The sequence below is a fragment of the Arvicola amphibius genome, chromosome 1 (assembly GCF_903992535.2).
Source record: "Arvicola amphibius chromosome 1, mArvAmp1.2, whole genome shotgun sequence".
NCBI classification, from domain to species: Eukaryota; Metazoa; Chordata; class Mammalia; order Rodentia; family Cricetidae; genus Arvicola; species Arvicola amphibius.
In genome coordinates this window covers 10,663,731-10,688,005 of record NC_052047.1, presented here as the reverse complement: position 1 = coordinate 10,688,005, position 24,275 = coordinate 10,663,731, and the positions used below count along the sequence as shown (strand labels likewise).

The window sequence follows — 24,275 nt, the reverse complement described above, 5'->3', positions numbered from 1 at the left end:
GTTGCTGGGAACTCCAGCTCTAGGGTGCCTTCTGGACCCTACGGTTTCTGTATTCACATAGACAAACAGATAACACACATACAAATGCACGCACACACACACACACACACACACACACACACACACACACACACATCTCACATGTGTGCCTAATTCCTTGGAGGTCAAAAAAGGCATCAGATCCTCTGGAACTAGAGTTACAAATGCCTGCGAGCTGCCGTTTGGGTGCTGGAAATTAAAAACCCAGATCCTCTGGAAGAGCAATCAAAGCTCTTAACTACTGAGATATTTTCCAGTTTCCTGTTTGTGTTTTCTAAAATTTTGTGTGAATGAGACCTCACAGCTTCAGAATGCCTGTTCTGAGCATATAGAAGTCTAGTGAGGCGTATAGAGTTTGGGTCTGGTTACTCTTGCTGCATAATGCTTTCTATGCAATGACATGATAAATTTTCATTCAATTAAAAACTTTCTCTTTCTAAAAGTTATTCGTAATTTCCAGTCATGTAGGAATTTTCCAAAGATATTTCTTTTGTGAATTTGCATGTACTCAAATCTATACAAAATTGAAAACAAATTGAGCTATAATTTGATATGGTCTTTGGTGGTAAATGATTCATACACACTTGAAAAGAAAAAGTTGTTGTCAGTTGGCATGTTCTATGAATGCCCATTAAGTCAAGCTGATGGTATTATTTAAATAGTCTATACTTTCCAAATTCTCACTTGCATGTTCTATTGCTATATTGGACACGGAGGAGATGATGTTGAAATCACTTCCTGCAATTAATATTTTATTTCTTTCATATCTACCACATTTATGCTTTACACATTTTGAATTTGGATCATAAAGTGCTTAAATATTTAGGATTATTATAAATTCTGATGAGTATACCCTTTTGTCTTTATTGCTACAAAATAATATTATCACTGGTAACATTCTTTGTTCTGAGATTTGCCTTTTGCCACAGGAATAAGCACTTCAGATTTCTTTTGATTCATTTCAACATGGCACATCTTTTTCAATTCTTCCTCTTTAAATTTTTTTCTGTATATGTGTAACGCTTCCTGGATGAACAGGCATAGTTGTGACTTTCCTTAATTTGATAATCTTGCTTTTGATTTGAAATAATTGGATCATTTATAGTTAATGTGTTTCTCAGCATGCTTATGTTTAAGTATATTTTCCTATTTATTATGTATTCCTTTTTATCTGTTTTACGTTTTAGGATCAATTGAGTATTTTGTGTTTCTAACATAGATATTTAAATAAAAATATTTTTCTTTTACTTTATGGTTTGTAGTATGCATTTCAAAGTATAATTTAAAATATCATATTACATAACATGTTATAAGGAGTTTAAAATTTACACTTGCATTTGTTCTTTTGTGCCCTTAATATTCTTAGAGTTAGACATGATTTAATATTGTTTCAACAATCTCCCCCTTGAAAATAATATTTATTCAGGGCTGTGGGGACTCATGGCTTTAATCACAGCATTAGAGAGGCAGAGACAGGTGGATTTCTATGAGTTTGAAGCTAGCCTGCTCTACAGAGTGAGTCTCAGGATTGGTTCCAAAGCTCCAGAGAAACCCTGTCTCAAAACACTGCCCCTCTCCAAAAAAAAAGAAGAAAAAAGAAAATAATATTTACTACAATAATTTGCAGCCTTTTATTTTTCTATCTTAGATCTAAGATAGTTAATAAAAAGTACAATTCATAAGAAATAGTATTGAAATCATATTGTTCTGTCAATGTAAATTATATATTCTATTTTTAAAATTTGGATGCTAGGACATGACACATAATGCTTAAGGTTAAGTACTACCATTTTAGGAAACATTTTCTTGGTAAATAGTATGCATACATGTTTCCCTACATGCCTATTTAAACTAAAGGAATTGAGTCTTGTCTTGGTTAAGACAGCCCTCTTCTGACCTCCTGGCTGCCGTGTGCTCTGAAGTTACAAATGGGCTTCTCTACCTGATATAGAGGTAAATGTTGCGTGCCAAATAAAATACCAAAAATGGAGAGGAAAACTGCAAAGTGCTTCCCCCCCCCCATCCTGACAACCTTAACAATTGATGTTAAAAACACAAGAGATTTTTCATATTGTTTTTATAATGTGATCTCTTTATTCAAAGCCTTTAAGACATATTTGTAGGTTCTGTAGCAAGTGGCTTATAAATAAAAAATAAACCTAGGATAGTGACCTTGACCTCACATTAAAAGGCAAAATTCATTCTATAAAAAGCTGTCACTTCTTAAGAATCTGTGGTTGAAATTAGTCTTCAAAAGTCGCGACATATCTTGCTCCAATTAATAACGTCATGCTGCTCACTATGAAAAAACCCAAGGGCAGACAGGAAAAGACAGCATTGCTGCCATTCTCAGGAGCGCTGGGGGTAACCCAGCCCATTGACTTCATCACCGCTTTCTTCCATGTTGAATAACGAATTTCACTTTCTGTGGCTTGGATTTGGGGTTCATACCGTTCCATCAAGACTGTCGACATAGCCTCAGGTTCAAGACTCCAAACGTCTACCCCTTCTGCAGCTCCAGCTGCCATAGCTACTCCCAGGGCAGTCGTTTCTGGCATAATGGACTTAATTACAGGAACGTGCAGAATGTCTGCCTGGAGCTGCATGAGGATTTTGTTGTTGGTCATTCCTCCATCGACCTGCAAGTGACTGAGTGGAATCCCGCAGTCACGGTTCATGGCATCCACAATCTCTCGCGTTTGGAAACAAACAGCTTCCAATGCAGCAAAGGCAATATGGCATTTGTTGGTAAACTGAGTGAGGCCACAGATTATCCCTCTTGCACTGGGTTCCCAGTAAGGTGCATATAACCCGGAAAAGGCTGGGACGAAGTAGCATCCATAAGAAGATCCCACCTCTTTTGCAAGTTTTTCAACTTCTTCTGAGGTCGTTATAATTTCAAAATTATCTCTTAGCCAGCGAATAACAGCACCAGCTATTGCGACAGAACCTTCTAATGCATAAATTGCTGGCTTCTTCTTGCCTAGTTTGTAAGCTACAGTGGTCAGAAGGCCATGTTCAGAAAACACACATTTACGGCCTGTATTACATAGTAAGAAACATCCTGTTCCATATGTGTTTTTTGCTTGACCTTCTTGGAAGCACAATTGCCCTACCATTGCCGCAGATTGGTCCCCCAAACATCCAGATATTGGCACGCCTTCCAAGGCTCCTGATGTTATCAGGCCGTAGATTTCAGAAGAACTGCATATATTTGGGAGAATGGTCATTGGAATTTCAAAAAAGTCGCAGAGTTCCTTATCCCATTCCAAAGAGTGGATGTTGAAAAGCATCGTTCTACTAGCATTTGTGACATCTGTGCAGTGGACGCCTCCATTGACTCCTCCCGTCATATTCCAGATGAGCCAGGAGTCGATTGTTCCGAACAGGGCTCTGCCTTCCTCCACAGCCTTTTGAATGGGTCTTAGGTTATCCAGCATCCACCGCAGTTTCACGGCGCTGAAGTAAGTGCTCAGTGGAAGGCCTGTCTTAGACTTGACGAAGTTGCTGTTTCCTGGGATTTTCTTACTGAGAGTCTCCACAGTAGTCTGGGTTCTGAGATCAAGCCACACCACAGCATTGTAGAGCGGGTCTCCAGTGAACTTGTCCCAGACCACAGTGGTTTCCCGCTGGTTGCTCACGCCGACAGTTTTAATGTTGGAAATATCAATGTTCACCCCAGCAAGTTTCTCGCACGTTCTCGCTATGCATTCATAGACAGACTGAAGGATTTCCTTGGGGTCTTGCTCCACCCATCCTTCTTTTGGAAACTCTTGAGTCAGTTCCACGTGATGATGGGTAAGTAGTTCTGCTGTTTTGGAATCGAAAACGAGAAAGCGAGTGGAGTTGGTGCCCTGGACCACCGCTCCCACCAAAGGCCCCACCGCTGTTTGTTTCGAGGCTGCCATGAGTCCTTGGCATCTGCAGCTCAGGAACCGTTTCCCTGGTGATGCCGGTTTGGAGGAGGCACGGCAGCCAATCAGAGATGCTCGAGTGCGCAGGCGCAGCTGCCAGTCTAACAGCTTCCCCTAACCTATTCACCCTACCCCTCACCCAAGCCCTTCCCCTCGCCTCTTCCATGTTATTCCCAGGGATTTATATGAAAAATATTCAGTATGTGCTTCACTCTTACGTGTGTGGTTCTTTATTTCTGTTCTCAATCCTTTCTACCTGTGAACTATCCATAACATTTCTTATAAAACAAATATGTGGGACACAGAGTCTTCCAACATCAGAACATGTGAAAAGCATTTTGTCTTACTAGTGAAAGCCAATTAGTTTTGAGTATATAATTCTAATTTCCTTTCTCACTCCTTCCTCTTAAGAACCATGGAGTGGAGCAGTTACTCCAATAACATCACTTCCCATTCCAGGTATGTTTCTGTCCTTCTTGGTCTTAGTTTGTTTGTTTTTCTCTGGCTTCTTACAGAGTTTTCATTGTTGCCGTTTTTTTTTGGTGGTTTTTTTTGGTTTTATTTTCCATCGGTTTTATCGTGATGTGCACTGAGTGGGTTTCTATTTGCTTTCATTTTGTTTTCTCTCCTTTCTGTGCTGGGCGTTCACGGTGTCTCTTATGTGCAGATTCACAGCCTCCGTCAAGTTTGGAAAAGTCTGGCTATTATTTCTTCAAATATTTTCTTTGCTTTGTTTGCTCTCTTAAGGTCTCAAACCTCACATGTTGAATCTGTCTTGCAAGTTCACTGGCATTCTGACTCGTTACAAAGACCTTTTCTGTCTGTATTTAAACTTACAGTTTATAATTGTTCTGCCTTCAAGTCCACTAACCTCCAGTTTAGGTCTGCAATTCATTCATGTGCTGTATTTTTCCACTTCACATGTAGTTTTCATTCCTAGAAGTTCAACTTAGGGATTTTTAGATATCTACTGAACTTTTCTTTGATGTGTGGGTCATGGTCAGAATAGCTTTTAAACTTCATTTTCTGTTAAAAACCTGTCAGTTTCTGTTCATTTTATCTTGTTGATTGTCTTATTATGGCCTGTATTTCCCTGATTCTTTGCATGTATGATAATTTGTAATTAAATGCCAGGCACAGTGGAGTTGCTGACCTGGCTGCTGGATACATTGCACCCTTTTAGTCAGAACACAGTCTGTTCTGAGAAGTCAGGAAGTCACCTGGAAACAGCAGCTTCTTTCCAGCTTTACTCTTTTTTAAAAAATAAATATTCGCTGGTAGCGTCATACATGAAACAACATGCTTAGATCACACCCATCTTTCGCTTCTTCCACTCCAATGCCTCTCCAGTCACACCTCCGCTTTCCAGTGCTCATGCCTCCTTTTAATGACCCTTTTGAGTCTAATTAATCCTGCATACATGTTGGTGGCTGTTGGGTCACCCACTGCACTATGAACAACTTATTTCAAATCATCCTCATAAAGAAAGCTCATCTTTTCCCTCCCTGTCACCATCAGTGGTCAGTTTCTCCTCAGCTAGGAGCAGCACCACAGGAACCGCTCGCTGCCACTCACCTTGGTCTCAGGATGTGAAGAAACCAAGATGGAAATGACCTGAGAGTTTCTCCCTGCTTCTTACCTTTCATTAAATGGTCCTAAGTAGGTTGCTGGGGGAGAAAATTATCAACAGTCTTAACCCAGCAGGGAACTTAACAAGCTAAAATAATGACAGATAGGAAGATATGAACGTTGGTGTAACAGCGCAATACACATTACGGGGCAAGCGACAGCTCTCACATGGGATGTTATGACCCACCCCACGGGATGTAGCTCATGTCTAGAACTGTAAACCTGCCCAGGAAGCCATAACTCAGGGCATAGGCTCAAGAAAGAACCCACTGCTATTATTTTTGCTAAATGGCCGAAGTATCTGTCTCCCCTCTGAATTCATCTCTCTCGGGTGCAGGTCTCATGGCTCATCAGAGGTTCTTGTTTTGGCAGTGGACACTGGCTAATACAGAAATTAAAAACTAGTCTAACCACAGAGAACAAGTGACCATGGAACATTCCTCACAGCATGTCTCTCTCAAGGCTCAAAAAAACTCATGGAAGAGAGAGCAGAAAGCTGGTAAGAGCTGATACCCATGTTCTGAAGGTTTAAATTCATCCATTCATTCAATAATTTAACAAATATGTTTTAAGAATGCATGAGTTTTTTTACAATAATAAGATACAAATAAGATACAATAATATAGTCATACATAGAACATCACCCTTACTACAGCGTTTAAGATAGAACCATGCCATACTTGTATTTAATGGCTTATATTCCAGTGCATATCCTGTTTCAGAGAGCAATTTATTTAAATGTTTCTTTTTCCCTGTCAACTCCCCTACATTGTAAGTTCAGTGAAGTCATGGAACTGGGGATGTTACATTTAATCCTTTATTTACAGCCTGTCTCAAATCCTATAAACTCAAAAAAATGTTAAATGAATTAATGAACATCACTAGCTAAGGTTCTTGCTTAGTTAAGTAATTATGATAGAGTCAAAATAATTTATTTGTATTCATTTTTACATAATAGTTTAGCATACATTATAAACTGTTTTATGTAATCAGTTATCCCCAAAAGGGCAATTTTAAAGTTTCACTTTGGGAGTCCTTAGAAATATATGTTTGTTGGTTAACTACCTTTATTAGGTTTGTCAACAAAAGACAGAGGGAAGGGATTGTTTCAGAAAAAATTCCTTGTATGAAAGAAATCTCAACCTCTAGGACGTGGGAACTTATGCAAGAAAAGTGCTTGATTTGCCTCTCCAGGTCTGAGCCTCAGGAAATGGCCTTCAGCTCCTGGTGGCTCGGGTTACTAGTTTGAGAAGATTATTTAAATTTGTCCACAAAGGTGTGAGAATGGAAATTAAATTTTTATGCAGATCAAAATTATCTATAAACTGCAGAAGTATTAATAGCCAACCTTAAACACAGCAAGAGGTTAATAAAAGGAGAGCAGGTGGGTTTCACAAATACCCACTTCCATTAGGTGATCAGAGACAAGCTGAGACAGCCGGCATCTGGGACAGGGGAGGCCAGGCTTGTTTAGTGTAGTTCAGCTGTAGACCAGTATCGTTTGAAAAAGTGTTTTCGCTCCACAAAGACTTCTGTGTTCCACCATTATAGTCTTGCTTGTATTACACTGGATGGTCAATAACTTCTTGATTTTCCCAATTAAGATTATCTTTCCAGCATAATTTTAAATGACAAAAGACATTTCCATTCTTATCAACCTTTTGGCCAGGTTTGCCTGATGAAATAAACTGTTTTAAGATACCTTGTAAAATGAATTTACTAATTTTACTGCTGAGTTTGCACTTTTCCTATGGCTTAGGAGATTTGCTAATTTAAAAGGTGGTAGAGTCAGTAAACTCACTGCGAAGTGTTTGAGGTACTTTTAATTTTTGTTCTTGTGTTCTGTTGTTTACTGTAAAAACACGGACTTTACACAGTCAATGAGAACATCTCTTTGGGAGAGTATCAGGATGGGTGGGTGATGTTGCTGGTAGCTTAGGACACCACAAAACAGTTCCAACTTAACACCTGGCCTCTCTGGAAAAATACTTGGCATTTTATCTTCAATGATTCCCATTATCCTTTGTTTTAAATGGCTTGACAATCCTGACCCCCACAGATCTGTATTGGAGTGCTGTCATCCAAGGCTGTGTGTAGCTTTTGGACTCACCATTTTTTCTTAGTTGAGCCAAAAGTGGCACCTATATGTAACAAGATGGTCTTCCGTGTGTAGCAACAAGCCGCTTGTTTGTTCCTGACTGCTCAGACCTGAAATAATCAGACAGAAACTGTATTAATTAAATCACTGTTTGGCACATTAGATCTACCTTCTTATTGGCTAACTTTTACATATTAATTTAACCCATTAATCTGTATATCATCACGAGGTCATGGCCTACCAGCAAAGTTTCAGCACCTCTATTTCTGATGGCAGCTCCATGGCATCTCTCTTACTCAGCCCCTTTTCCTCCCAGCATTCAGCCTAGCTTTTCCTGCCTACCTAAGTTCTGCCTTGCTGTAGGTCCAAAGCAGTTTCTTTACTCATTAATGGTAATTACAGCACACAGAGGGGACTCCCACATCATCAGAAGATCTCAATATCAACTTGTAATTGTATGCTGGGCATCATAGAAACTGTGATATAGTTATAAGAGAGGTGGAAGGACAGCCACTAAGTCAGGTTGAAGAAGAGGAGCAGTATCTATGGTCACCCTCTTCCAGAAGACATCGTAGGAGTGGGTAGTGATCAAACATAAAAGCAAAATAGCCATGTGTAACTAACAAACCCACTGCTGTATAAAGATGGGTATCCCCACAGCCCCCTGCCCTGTCCGTAATGTTTTGCTGAGGATCTCTTCCTCTTGAGTCAAGATAATTTCAATTTTGCTTTCTGGCTGAACTATTGGTTAGGAGTTTTGAAATCTAAGTATTAAGGCAGGTTGAATAATGACTAGGAGGAGAGTAGGTAGATGGGAAGATGTAAGGAATAATAAGAAACTATTGGTTATAGGATCTACATGTTGCTTACAGTGGTGTGGTATTAATTTTTTTCAGTTTTTGTATGTTTGCTAATGTCCATAATAAAATGTTAATGTGCTGTTGCTCCATCTCTATAACAAAACATCTAACTTTCAAAAAGAAATTATTTATTTTGGCAAAGTTTTATAATCCAGTCTATGATAGGGTTCATCCATTGCTTGTGCTCTTATAGGCATTCTGCATAGCGATTGTGGCAACGCATGGCACAGCAAACTGTTCCCTCGGCCAAGAAAAAGTTACTTCCCATTATCATGTCACCAAATGATCTAAGCACCTCCCACCAGACTCTACTTCCTAAAGCTCTCCCTCTTCCCATTGGGGAAGATTTTAACCCATGAACCTTTGAAGGACAATTAACCTCAATATGATAGCAGTTGGGAAATTATAGTGCAAATGAGCTGATGGAGGCCACAAAACATAGTTAATGCAAATCCATTCCATGCAGCTCCCCGTGCTTGGGCAATGGAGAGGCACAAAGTCACTGAGACATTCAGTGTGGAATAATCGGGTTAAACGTACCCACTCTAAGTCATTTTTATTAGGATCCTTGTCCTTTGATTGTAGGCCTTTTCTTTTGCTTTTTATAAATTTTGCAAACCTTAGAGAGAGAAAAAAACAAACATCTGCCTGTTTTAACTGCTTGGCTCTCAGCCACCATTTCAGACACCCAAGCGGACCACTTCTTGACTGTGTTGCAGGGGTGTGACTCAGTGTGACAGGTTAGATTTTACTAAACATTGAGACTCCGCTTAGTCTTGATGTAAGCGTGTGGCCGGATAACGAGGGCATTTGTTCATGTTGTTTGTGGCTAGGCCATCTGACTGTTTCAGACTGTGTCCTAGCTGATGCACCAGCACACTTGGCAATCTTCAAAACACTGATGCATTTTTCTACATGCTGTTCCCAAATGTGCTGGACCAGCTGTTGAGAGCCATGCCATCCAATCGCCTGGAAGACCTCTTCTTGGACCACAAATCACCTCACACACTCTCCCTCTTTGTTCTAATGAAGAATGGAAAATTTAAAGCAATCTACTGTGGTTTTATTACTCGTGTTCTCTGTTAAGTGTGGGCCATGGGAGTCACTGAAGTTTGCATTCAGAAGTCCTGGCATTCTAGGTAAGTACTCATGACAGGCAAGCCAATAAGTTTAATATTCTCAGATCTAAAAGGAATTTTCCAAATATTTGAATCTTGGAATTTTTGAGTGCATCTGCTTGTGTGCACATGCATGTTCTATGTTGTCTTCCCAGTGAAAATGGCCCTGACACTGATCTCAATCTTAATGTATTCCTGCTTACATTTGACTTTGGAATATGTTACAGCTAATTATTACACAGGATGAAAGATCAGAGGCCTGAGTGAGGTGCTTGGGTTTATGAACAAAGGGAGTCCAACTTGGCATCTTGGCTCTGGGCCCAATGACTGTAGTCACATATCTTGAAGCTGGTGGGATCTTTACATTTTATTTGTTTGTTTGTTTGTTGGTTGGTTGGTTGGTTTTCCACCCTTTATTTTTTAAGGGGGTGGGGAAAAGGGCTAAGGGTTGAAGGGGCTGAGATTTCCTCTTGAACATGATGTCAATATGTTGGCATGTCTCCTTTTATTAAGATGCCATCCAACTGCTAACACATCCTGCTGTGTTTTACCAACATAAAAAATTAGACTGGAGACCGAAGAGCGGCAGGTGGCTTTTGGCACCAAGAAATAATCACACTTGATGTGGAAAGTAAAGTAAAAGGAGCCATCTGTTCACTGCAGGAGGACGTGAAAAATCACATTAACATATTGTCACTAACATCATGAAACACACAGTTAATAATAAATTTAGTTATCAAGGCAAGTCGCATTGGATACTTCTCTGAAATTGCAGAATGTGGAAGATGCTCATTCTTGCCCACCCCCATCTTATTTATTTATTTATATTTTGGAGAACAAAAAAATATCTAAGTTTGAAATGCTTCCTTGAGAGAGAGGGAGAACAGCAAAGACGCTTCTCACTGTATAGCTGAGCTGTGGCCCATTGTTGTTGACTGAGGGAGGTGGCCTTCCACGTGGGTGGAACGAAACACGGTTTTGAGTCTGCCATGTTACTCTATAGCTCCTGACCTGGATGGAGACCTAGAGACATAAGTAAATAAGCAATTTGATGGTACTTTGTACAGAAGACATGGAAATGCAAGCCTCCTGTGACAGGTGCCCAGCTGGCAGCGTGCTACCAGGGGAGAGCCAGTGTCTGTTGCCTTCCTTTGATGGGCATTTGAATTTACCTTTTAATGGATAACATGTTCCTACAGAGTATTTTTCTGATGACTTTGGTACTAAAAGCCTGTGCATAATTTCTGGGAGACCACATGTGTTAAAGCAATGTGGAAGAAAGGACACCTTCTACTTTTTTTCTGGTGCGTGTGCTGTTTACATATGCTAATTAAACATGCCACAGATATTGGAGGTCAAAATGAACTTGGAAAAAAAAAACACAGTATTAACTGTCACAGAGTTACAATTAGAGCTATATTTAAATACCTCTAGTAGTGGTCCTCAGTCTTTCTAATGCTGTGATCCTTTGACACAGTCGCTCATTTTGGTAACCCCAAGCATAAAATTGTTGTTACTTCATGACTATTATTTTGCTACTGTTATGAATCATAGTGTAAATACCTGATATGCAGAATATCTGATCTGAGACCCCCGTGAAAGGGTTGTTCAACCACAAAAGGGTCATTACACACAGATTGAGAAACGCTGACATGTATTAACCCCATGCTTTCTAGTATCTAAGTCACTCCCACTATATGTGAAAATGTGACTAGCCCACATTATTTTTTTAGAATGAAGATCTAAACCTGAGGCTATTAGAAAGTTAAACTTGTCGTATACTAGCAGATTCTGATTAGTTCCATGACCAACAGCAGCTCTTTGTTCATGGTTGTTGGTCTTTATTCTTTCCTTTTGTGAGTTCCTGAGAACAGCTATACAAAAATAGCTGAAAAAATATCCGTGTTCACGAAAGGAGCACTGGAATTACAATCAGGAGTTTAGTTTCAGCTTGAAATTTAACTAGTTTTAGTATCTTTTGGGGGTTAAATTATTGCTCTAATTATTATTCCCCCAGGAGTAAATTAATATAATCTTGAAGTGAATAACTTTTATAGAAAATGTGAAGATTTCAAGAGTGCTGTCCAGTAACATTGAGTTTTAAGTTAGCAAAAGTGTTTAATAAGCAATTGGTTTGGTGTTTACTTAAAGAAATTGAATTATGTTGGAATGTAGTGTATGAATAAGGTTGACCGCCTTTCATCCAGGCAGTGGGAGGCAGGTTTTGATGATAGGAGGCAGTTTGGGTGTTTTACTGCTGTTTTGGAGGTGGGCTGCTGGAGGACTTCTCTTCAGTCACATATGTCTGTATGTCCCTGAGGGGGAAAGTGGAGGTTTGATCTTGACTTGGGTGTCATCTCTGCTTCATTCCAGGTCATCTGAAGTAGTGGAGAGAGATGTGACAGAGATCACCACACCATATTCCTTTAGGAAGAACTCAGAGGAAGAGCAGAAAACTGAATCCTAGCATACTGACCACTGCCTGAGCCAGCGGTCTCCTCAGGAACTGCTGTAAGCCTGCTCCTGTTCACTAGCTGTCTTGGGTCATGTGATCTCTTACTTAATTTCAGTTTTCCTCCTCTTTTCCTTTCCAAAAGAGCTTGATTTCATTTTCCTTCCCCACAGCTTTTATGCTTATATGCAGTTTCTGAAAAGTATATTTTCCCAAATATAACATACTTCATACAATTTCAGTTGTATCTGAAGCAACATGTCTCTTCATAATGCCACATGTTTCAGATTATGCGGTATACATTCTAGATAATCAGTTATATTTAATGACAAAGTTTTGTGAATTTCCTTGTATCCCTAGAAAATTTCTGAACCTGTTACAACAGCTAAGTCAAACCAAGGATGTACTACTTTTTAAACCATCATTCTACCAAATTTCATTCAGTTGTGGTTTTAATAAGAATGGCAATTTCTCAGAAAGTTAATAAACAATCTACTTTAAGACCCAGCAATGCCACTGTTGGCTATATACCCAAAAGATGCTCAATCATACCACAAGGACATGTGTTCAGCTATGTTCATAGCAGCATTATTCGTAATGATGTTCCAGGCCAGGACCTGGAAACAACCTAGATGCTCCTCATCCAAAGAATGAGTAAAGAACACTGATAGATTCACACAGTGGAGTACTACTCAGCAGCAAAAAAATAATAATAATAACAATGACATCTTGGAATTTGTAGGGAAATGGATGGATCTAGAAAAAACATATTGAATGAAGTAACCCAGACCCAGAAAGACAAATATAGTATGTACACACTCATAAGTGACTTTTAAACATAAAGCAGGGGAAAAAAATCAACCTGAAGTCTGCAACCACAGAGAACCTAGACAACAAAGAGGACCCTAAGAGAGACACACATGGATCTACATAGAAAGGAGAAAAAGACAAGATCTTCTGAGTAAATTGGGAGTGAGAGGGTCATGGTAAAGGGTAGAAGGGGAGAGGGGAGGAAGGGAGGGGAGTGGAAAAATGTATAGTTCAATAAAAACAATAAAATAAAAAAAAATGCTCACCATAGGCTGCGATGTTTGAGCATTTCATCTCCAGAGAGTATGCTGTTTGAAGAGATCTGTAGAAGTTTCAGGACATGGAGTCTTGCTGGGGGAAGTACATCGCTGGGGATAGGTACTGTCTTAGAGTCTCTATTGCTGTGAAGAGACACCATGACCATGGCAACTCTTATAAAGAAAGACATTTAATTGGAGTGGCTCACGTGCAGTTTGGAGGTTCAGTCTGTTATCATCATGGTGGGACATGGCAGTGTGCAGGCAGACATGGTGCTGGAGAGATTACTGAGAGTCCCACATCTTGCAGTCAACAGGAAGTGGTCTGTCTCACCGAGTATAGCTTGACCACTGAACATCTCAAATCCCACACCCACAGTGACACACTTCTTCCAATAAAACCACACCTCCTAATAGTGCTACTCCATTTTCCTTCAAACTACCACAGGCCTTGAGAGTTTATAGCTTATGACACTTTCCATTCTCTCTCTTTCCTAGTGCGCCAAGGAAATGTGATTAGCTAGCTTCCTGCTGCCCATTGCCATGGTTCCCACCATTATAGATGCGAATGTCCTAGAACTGCAAAGCTAAAATAAGCACTCTCCCTTGTTTCTGGACATGGTGTTTTATTAAAATAGCAGAAAAGTAATGGATACAACAATTTAAGTTTAATTTCAGAGTGGAGGATCTGGCATTATTTTAAAATAATACTAAACAAGGCATATATATTATATAGAGATATTATATATGCATGTATTATTGTTTTATCTTGCTATAATGTTTATGATAAAATCAATTGATCAAATGATTCATCACAATTTGAAATGATGAAATGAATTGCCAATGTCCTTTCAAACATCAAGCTATTATAAGCATTACTATATTGACAGAGTAACACATTTCATAGAGGTATAGATATTTAACTTAATTTATACTTTATATATGTATATATTTACTTAAAATAGTTACTAATAGTCAATAATCTCACAACTATGACATAATTTTGTCCTGTTCTTTTGTAAGTGGAATGTATAGAGGAAAGCAGCTACTAGGAATGAAAAATCTGTGATAATTATCTGAACATGCAAATAAAATTAGGAAGTCATCAAATTTATGTTTCTAAAATATATTCAGTAGTAAGTTGCCAAAAGCTTGGACTTGTGTTGGAAATATTTTTGCCATGTTCCATAAAAATTGCCTCAGACACTTAGAGGCAATTATACTAACTGACAAGCATTTTAAGAAATTGACATTCTCCCTTACTGAGTAGATATTTCATTCCCTGTATGCTGGGCTTCTTTGAAGTTGTTGAAAACCAAGGCAGATGGGCACTTCAGTCAGCCTGATGGGACAGGAATAACATACTTTAGAGCCCTAGGTGCTCTGATATTCCCCCTTTTTTATCAGATAGACCCACAGAGCCCAGGAGTCCAGGGATACCCTAGTTGGTCCTGCAAGTGGTCATTACTGAGGTGCCTGGTAGCGTTCAGGCCATCTCTGGCCTCACATTTCAATGTAACAGGAAAGGAAAAGATTTCAATAGGGCTAAATTACAGATTTAGTCCATTATCTTTATGGCAGAGTGAAGGCAGACGTGATGCTGGAGAAGATGCTGCTGCGAGGTCTACATCTTAATCCCCAAGCAGCAGAAGCAACTGTGTGCCATGTTGGGCACAGCTTGAGCATAGTAGACCTCAAAGCCAGCCCCCTTAATGACACCTTTCCTCCAACAAAGACACACCTCCTAATAGTGCCACTCTCTGTGGGCCAAGCATTCAAACACTTGAGTCTATGGGTTTATGCATATTAAAATTATCAGAAGTAGATTTCTTTTCCCGGCTTGCTCGGTTTTCTTTCTTAAACCACCCAGAACCACCTGCCTGGGGTAGCACAACTCACAATGGTTTGGGCCCTCCCACAGGAATTATTAAACCAAGAAAATGTCCCCTAGGCTTTCCTACAGGCTGACCTAGTGGGGACATTTCCTCAGTTAAGGTCCCTCTTCCAAATGACTCTTGTTTGTGTCAAGTTGAAAATAATCTAACTAGGACATAAGTAGGTTGCCTCAGAGGCCATAGCTTTATAGCCCTAGAGGCAATGGTATGCCTAAGTGCCATGAATTCAAGAGATTTTCTGTAGAATAATTTTTATTACACTAGAACACAGTGGGATACAGCTGCTGATGTGGAAAATTTTCCTTTGAAGTCTCTCTTAACTGTCTTACAGAATACCATCTTCTCCCTTTCCTCATATAGTCCCCCCCCTCTCTCTCTCTCTCTCTCTTCCTCTCTCTCTCTCTCTCTCTCTCTCTCTCTCTCTCTCTGTGTGTCTGAAAATACAAATGTCTCCATTCAAAGAACACTTGTCGTGTTAGATTAAAGCCATCAAGATAACTTATTTCACCCTTATAGCCTTTTGAAAAGCTATACCCTACCCAGCATATTTTGAGGTACTAGGAGTTAAGTATTTACCATATGAATTTATGCATTATATATACTAAGGCAAAAATTAATCAGTCAGAGTCAGGGCCTAACCAGGAAAATAGAAACAACTTCAATTATTTCAACAGAGGGAATTTGAAACAGACATTCTTTTTCCAGGTAATAAGAGTTGAAATTCTAAAGGAGACTGTGCAACAATACAACCATTAAAATGTAACCATGCCACGCCAGGCTGGAGTGTTGCATCTCTGGTTAAGAGCACTTGTTTCTCTTCCAGAAGATGGAATATGACACATTCTTCTGATTGCCACAGGTACCAGGCATGTACCCAGGACACATACATACGTATGAACAAAACATTGACGCATATAAAATTTTAAAAATAAAAAAATTAAAACCCTCTTTATGAGCCCAATGGAGAAACAAAGGAGGAAGTAGTTGTAATAGTGTGGATGAAAATGGTCCAGATCAGTTCATAGGAATTGGCACTATGAGGAGGTGTGCTCTTATTGGAGTAGGTGTGGCCTTTTTGGAAAAAGTGTGTCACTGGGGGTGGGCTTTGTGTCAGCTGATCAAATCAGGACCAGTGTCTCACTGTTTTCCTGCTGCCTGCTGATCCAAACGCAGAACTCTCAGCTGCCCCTCCAGCACTGTGTCTGTGTGCAGACTGCCATATTATATGTCATGGCAATAAAAGATGAAATGTCTGAAACAGTAAGCCAGCCCCAACTGAATGCTTTCTTTTATAAGAGTTGCTATGGTCATGGTGTCTCTTTACAGCAATAGGAACCCAAACTAAAATGTTAGTCTTAGCAAGGACAGAGATTGCATAAGCCAGTGAAGAAGGAGCCAACCAGACTTACTTCAAAGGTGTGGGAACAACAAGGCCACAAAGGAACATGATTGTTGACAGACAAGGAGAGCAAACTATTTCCTCCTATTCTGTGCTGTCCTTACCTAGTGACTAAACTCAGACATAACCTGCTGTCATAGTTACTATTAGTTGTCACACCTAGGAAGAGGGAGCCTCAATTGAGGACTCCCTGCCATCAGATTAGCCTCTGGGCATAGGCAAGAAAATGTGGCACTTTCTTGACTGCTAATTGGTTTTAGAGGGTCCCACACACTGTGCATAATACCATCCCTAGACAGGCACAGGTCTGCACTATTTAAGAAATAGCTGAACATTAGTCTGAGAGCAAACTGGTAACCAGTGTTACTATGTGGTCTTCATTTCAGTTCCTGCTTCCATGTTCCTGTCTTGGCTTCCTTTGAAAATGAACTATAACTGGTGAGTCCAATAAACCTTTTGCTACATAACTTGCTTTTAGTCATGGTGTTTACCACAACAACATAAACCAAACTAAAGCACCTGTTTATGCAGAAACCTGGGAATTACATGCTGGAGAAGACTTGTACAAGTTCCAAAGAAAAGAGAATACTATAAAGTGAAAACCAAGTGGACCTTTAAATAAATGAGGGCAACTCCATATATTTATGGTTATTAATTGTTATTTGAATTTATTCACAACTGGCTAAAGAAGGCATGTTACTTTGTCTCTGTAATGACATTAAACATATATTTCTTCCTGTTGGTTGTTTGGAAGATGGATTTCCACTCCTACCTCTCAGTATGTGTATTCTAAGGGCTTTTGAATTATACTTGGTTGAATTATACCTTTGCTTGAATTATACTTGGACTTTCCCCAAATCCCATTTATGCCTGTTTCTTATTCCTTGTTGCATTCTGTCTGTACTGGTCTGAAGTCAGTAATTATTTTCTCATGCAAATCAATAGCTGTTGATATACACATTTCAAATGTGGTGGTTCAATGTTCAAATTTCACATTTTACTACTGTAGCTTATACAGTTATAAAGACCAATAAGTATATCCATTAAGTTATTGTTAGAAGATTGTATAAATTAATATTATTCTCAGTTAAAATTTTTTTATTTTATTTTAGTATATTTTTAATTTAGTCTTTGACAATTTGATGCTTGTATATAAGGCATTTCAATTATATCCAATTCAAATCTCCCCTCCTACTCCCCTAAGATCTTTGTGATACTTTCCCCTCTCATCTTCATCTCTTCTGTTTTGTCGTTTATAAACTACTGAATTTTTAACTCTGCCTACTACATGCACATGGCTGTGAGACCATCCTCTGGTGCATGGGAAACATACAAGTGGATAAATTCCATTGAATAATGACTCGTTCTCCCTCAGAAATCATCAGCTGCCAAGGGCACCTCAGATATTGGTGAAGCCTCATGAGTCCCTCTCCCAGCTTGCTGGAATGTTGACTGGGGTGATCTCCTGTGGATATTATGCAGGTAACCATAGCAGCTGTGAGTTTATCACTAAGGGAAATGACCATCATATGTAGAAGACAGTACTTCACATGGCTCCTCTCTATCTTTTGACTCTTATATTCTTATATTCTAGCCTTCTTCTTCCATGTTTCCTAGGCCTTAAGGTGGTGGATTAATATAGGGTAATAATTAACAATTAATAAATATCCCATTTAGGGTAAGCACTCACAGTCACTAATTCCCAGCATGGTGACTAGTTATGAGTCTTTAAATTGACTGATACCCACTGCAAGTAAAAGCTTCTCCAACCAAGGTTGAGAACAGCGATAATCTATGGGCACAAACATAAATAGTATTGGTAAGGCAGTTTGATAGCATGCCAATTTAGTAAAAGAGCAGTAGTAAGTTCCCTCTAGGGCCTATGACCTCACAAGTTATGGGCTTTGACCAGGTCTCCAGTACCTGCAGATCAACCCCCAAATCTAATGAAAAAAACAGATCATTATTTCCATAGCAGTCATGCTATAATTGTTCCAGTAGGCAAGGCTTGATTGGTACATCAGTCACAGTCACAATTTCTAATGTGATTACCCCTCCTACAAGCTTTCTATCATCCTTTGCTATGCTGGATAATAAAATTGAGAGACTACAGGGATCTATCTATCTATCTATCTATCTATCTATCTATCTAATCTATCTATCTAATCTATCTACTATCATCTATGTATCATCATCTATATATCTCTGCGTGTTGATATATGTGAGTATGCTTGTGTTTGTGTGAGTATGCACATGTACTTACATATATGCATGCATATTGGAAGGCAGAGGTCAATGCTGGCTGTCTTTCTCTATTTCTCTCCACTTTGAGAAATGGTCTCTCCCTGATCCTGGATGTCTTAGCCTGGATGTCTTAGTCACTATTCTATAGCTGTGAAGAGACATCATGACCTAGGTAACTCTTATAAAGGAAAGAATTTAACTGGGGGCTTGATTACAGTTTTGGAGGGTTAGTCCATTCTTATCATAGTAGGAAGCACGGCAACATGTAAGCAGGCACTGGAGGATCAACTGAGAGCTACATTCTCATCTGTAGGAAGAGAGGTGTGTGTGTGTGTGTGTGTGAGAGAGAGAGAGAGAGAGAGAGAGAGAGAGAGAGAGAGAGAGAGAGAGACAGAGAGACAGAGACAGAGACTAGGCCTGGCATAGACTTTTGGAAGCCTCAAAACCCACTCCCAGTGACACACTTCTTCCTTCAAGCCACACCTCTTAAGTTTTTCTAACATTATCAAAGAGTTCCATTCCCTGACTTGCTGTCAGAATCTGCCTGTCTACCTATCTCCTCTGCACTGCTCCCCAATCCCTAATATTCCAGATGTCTGCTACTAGGCCCAGCTCTTACCTGGGTGCTGAGGATCTATACTCAGGTGCTCATGATTTTGCCTTAAATACTTTACCAATCAAGCTATCTTCTCAGCCCTATTTCTGTGTCTTTCTATTTTCTGTTACTAAGAACCTGTCTTACTTTCTGTTGTTGTGAGACAACATTCTTTCCAAAAACACCTTAGGATAGGAAAGGGTTTACTTACCTTTCATGTCCACATCATAGTCCCTCACAGAGGGAAGTCAGGACAAGAACCCAAAAAGAGCAGGAAACCTGGAGGTAGGAACGAATGCAGGGGCCATGGAAAAGTGTTGGTTACTGATTTGCTCTCCATGACTTGCTCATCCTGCTTTTGTGTAGATCTCAGGACCATAAGCCCAGGGATGACACCACCTAAAATGTGCTGGGGCCTTTCCCATCAATCACAAATTAAGAAAAGGCTAGGTCTTGTGGGCTCATTTTCTCAACTGAGGATCTTTCCTTTCAGATGACTCTTGCTTTTGTCCAACTGACATAAAACTACTCTGGACAATGCATGAAAAAAATCAGAACTACAGTCTTATGGTTTGGCTCTGTAATGCTCTCTGAAGGGCTCATATGCTGAAGGCTTGGACCACAGTGCTTCAAAGTTCAGAGATGGGAATTTTAGAAACTGATTTGATCCTGAAGGCTCTGACCTCATTGATAATCTAAGCAAGTCAAAGCATTGATATGCTTGCAATTTGTGGGCTGTTGGGAGGTGATGAAAATGTGGAATCTAGTTGAAGGACATTATATTTTGTCTCTGAACTCTGTCTATTTGTCTCTATTTTGCTCTCGTTGCCTTTATGTTTCCTGGATACATTAAATGAGCAATATTTCTGTCAGCCTTTCTGCCAAGATGTTCTACTATACCACAAATCCTACAATAATGACACATGCTGACTGTGGTGGGAAACTTCAGAAACCAGGAGCCCAAACACCTTTTTCCTATTCTAATTTTCTTAGGCTTTTTATCACAGTGGGGTGATTGTGAAGGTTATTAACAGTACGCAGTGATATTCTACAATAAATTTTGAAACAAAAATTAATTGTACAAGTTAGTTAAAGATGGTCATAACATTTCTGATAGAAAGATTTGTTTTAATATTAAGAAAAATTAGCAAGGGGCTCTGAAGGGATGCCTCAGTGTTTGAGAATCCTGCTTTCTAAGAGGACCCAGGTTTGATTCCGAGCACCTCTGACCTCAGTGGATACCTGTACTTACTTGCACATGCCCCCACACAGACATATGTGCATACACATAACTAAAATTGACAACAAACAAATCTGTAAGAATATCGGCAGCGGAGATAACTTGAAAGTCTACTTTTACTTTTTCATGGTGACTTAACAAAATGGGATGTGTGTGTTTTCAGAACATCTGGTAAGAAGAGGGAATGGTGTTCTTTTCAATATATTTTAATTGACAGTTTCATAAAACTGGAAAATAACTACTTTAATTTCAAGTTGTCTTTTCAGAGAAGCTATTTTATTCCTATTTGCTTTAAATGCTTAGGTTGATCCCTTAGCTTCAAAATAAAATTTCTTATGATGAATTCGATAGACAATTTTCCCAAATTAAATATTTTTGTAAAAACACAATCTTAGACATCTCACTTTCTTACAAAATTTGCCTTTTGTCAACCCCCTGATTATTTTTACTGCTGTCATTTGACCCATGAAAGTTGTCATTATTGAGGTTTATACATGTTCTCATACGCTAATGGTCCCCTTCTTGTTATTCTTCCCCACCTGGCCTGAATCTCATGTCTGGTCACTTAGTATGCAATCTGCCCCACAGGTTGCATCAATCTGTAATCGTCATAAAAACAGAGGCAATATTAGATATTTGAAATGTGGGGTTTAGTGTATAGAATTAGGGGCATGTGATAGTTGAGCTGAAAAGCTGGAGAATAGTGAGGTGGTGCTGACGTTAGTAAACACAGGTGGTTTTCACCTATGGCTGGAAGGCACTAGGTGTGGCTTTGGCATAGTTCCAAAGCCAGACCCAACTGTGCTGTGTTGCACTACGTTGGGGTTGGGTGTTTCTTGGCAGAGCTGGATTAATGAATGAAAGGCATATGATTAAAGCATTGGGAAGGATGCACTTGCTTTCCAAGAAGAATAAGATGGGGTGTAGGGTTGCTCTCAGCCCTGCTCTCACAAAGGAATGCACTCAGAAAAAAATAGTAACTGTAGTAGGTGGCCGCTTGTTCCATACCGATTAAATTTCACAGAGGCATTTTAAGGCAGACCATGCTGAAAGGAAATGGTAAGGTGATACAAGGAAAGCAACCCCTAAGCCCTGAGCTGGGGAAGCCCACAGAAAAGGCAGAGAGTGTTGGAAACATGAGGAGACCTGACAGAGCAGGATCCGGTCCTCTCGGTCCTCTCAAGAGGAGTGATGCAGGGCTGCAGCGTCCGTGTTGGGAGCTGCAGCTGGGATGTGAAAGAGTCCTAGCCAGGGGTGCTGGTCTCTGCAGATGTGTGCTGAGCCTGTTCCTGGAAGACAAACTGAATCCTAGAACTTAGAATCAATTTCTGGAGCCAGTGCTGCTGTGCCAATAGGATTATCACCATGGAAACAGGGGCAGGAATGAAAGCAAGTAGGACAGTGCTCACCTCTCTGCTTCTCTGTGTCTTTATGTTCGAAGTCACTTGGTAAGGACACATGCAATAGAGGAAGTTCTTCATCGTGGCAGAGCAGAATAATAAGTGGTGGTGTGAATCTGGGGAATCCTAGGTGATTACTGCTACCCACATCTTACCCTCTCCATTTCCCACCGACTAAACCTACTCAGAGCCAGAGTTCAACCATGATGGGATGACCAGGAAGTAGCCTGAGAACAGCAATTGAATGACTAGCTTACAGATATTTTATATTCTTTTATGATTGTGTTAGATTTTCACTACTGTGATGAAATGCCATGATTCAAAGCAAGCTGGGAAGCTGGGGAGGAAAGAGTTTATTTTCCTTTCACTTCGGGTTGTAGTCCATCGCAAAGGGTAGTAAAGGCAGGAACCTGGAGGCAGGGGCTGATGCAGAAACCATGGAGCAGTGCTGTTTATTGTTTCGCTTATTTGTTTATTGTTTATTGTTAAGTGTTTATTGACTTGCTCCCTATGGCTTGCTTACCCTGATTTCTTATAGGACCTAGGGCAATCATTTCAGGGGCATCCTCACCTAAAAAGAGTTGGGCCCTCTTGTATCAATCAATAATTAGGAAAATGCTCTACAGGCTTGCTTGCCTACAGCCCAATCTTATTGGGGCATTTTCTCATTTGGTGTTCCCTCCTCTTAGATGACTCTAGTTTGTGTCAAGGTGACATAAAACTAGCCAGTATATTATTTTCTTCTTCTTGGATAATTAAAGATCTACATAAATTTATACATACACATACACATATCTGTGTATATATACGGTCTAAACAATCTAATTGTTTCTAATATATTTTAAATGGTAAAAAAATTCAAAAAAGATTATACTTTGATACAGAAAAAATGGATCTATGGAATTATATTTTCAGTGTCCATAAATAAAGTTTTAATGGAGCACTGTCATGCTTAATAAGGAGCGTATAGCCTCTAGTTGTTTCTGCACCGCAACAGTTGAGTTGACCAGTTGTAAAAGAGACCTCAAGCCAACCCACCCTCAGTATCTCCTGCCTGGCACATTACAGAGAAGACATTCCCACTTAGTCTTTTCATGAAGCTTCTTAGCTCTGGTGGAGGAAATGCTGCTGTGTTGGTGAATGACACAGGGCCACCTTCTTCTTTGACGTGGGCTTGCTCAGGTCTCCTTTTCTGCTCATCTGACATCTACTGCAGGTGTCACCATCTCCCTCTTTGTTAGCATTCTCACGTCTCCCCAAACTAGGGATGATGCGCCACCACTCCACTGAGAATATCCTAAGGGTGCACATCTCACCTGGGCCTTCACCACCATCTGGCCTCGTCTATTCAGTCTGCAATCCCTTTCTGTAGGCATTGTAAGTGGATCTGTAATTACGAAGTTTGGCCAACTAGACTCACTCTACCTCCCAGTATTTAGCCACACTGTGACAATTAGCAGTGTCTCTTAACTTAACTGGTCTCATGGTCAACTTTGTAAGAGTCATTGTTCATAAGACTTTTGTAACACTGACTCCAAGCAGGCAGATCAGCACTTCGCACAGTACTCGATGTGTGTTTAATATAACTTAACTATTTCAAAAATATAATTAGATTTGAATAACCGTAATTCTAGCTTCCAAAACCAAAGCCTCTTTCAATCTAAAAAAAAAAAAAAAAAAAGTAGTCTTCTTGGCCCTGTGCCACTTCTCATAGCCTCTCTTTTGTTTTCCACCTTCCCTCCCTTCCCTCACGGTTTTACTCTTTTAACTGCTCACTCTTTAACACATTCAGTTTGCATTCACCTCTAACGAATCTTCTGAAAATTCTCTTGCAAAGGTCATCACCGGCGTCTCAATTCCCATACTCAACCATATTTGCCCAATGTTTGCTTTCTCTAATCTCTCTATAGTATTCGGGGTTAATCACTCATTCCCGACTTTGGATTCTAAAATCACTACCTCCTGATCTCCCAGCTTCCTGTCTCCTTCCAGGGAGTTTGTTCATCTGTCCCCGTTTTAGGTCCTGTCTTGTTGTCACTGCCCATATTGTGCCATGCATACTATGATGGTTTTCTTCAGTTCTAAGGTTTTGAATTGATGTACATCTGCTCATAAGCCTAATATTACAGTCTGTCCACAAGCCAAAGGTCGGTTGTTTATTTATGTGGGCATAACTGCCATTTAAACTCACTATATCCAAACAAGCCCAGCATTTTATCAACCTGCATCCTCCACATTACTTTTTGATGAAATCATTGACTTATAAATCAATCAACCAGACTGCTGTGGGTCATTCTTGATTCTCCTTTTTCCTACACTTCAAAC

General features: G+C 39.8%; 1 protein-coding gene across 1 annotated transcript; it reads right to left on the bottom strand.

The window, feature by feature from the left end:
• Positions 1 to 2,282: 2,282 nt before the first annotated feature.
• On the bottom strand, positions 2,283 to 3,947 carry Gk2 (glycerol kinase 2). The gene has a single exon (XM_038312073.1). The coding sequence runs from the start codon at positions 3,945 to 3,947 to the stop codon at positions 2,283 to 2,285; it is 1,665 nt and encodes a 554-aa protein (XP_038168001.1).
• Between the last annotated feature and the right edge of the window lie 20,328 nt (positions 3,948 to 24,275).

What these genes read in the sequence shown, in the direction of transcription:
- Gk2 (XM_038312073.1), bottom strand. Translation starts at nt 3,947, where the DNA reads ATGGCAGCCTCGAAACAAACAGCGGTGGGGCCTTTGGTGGGAGCGGTG.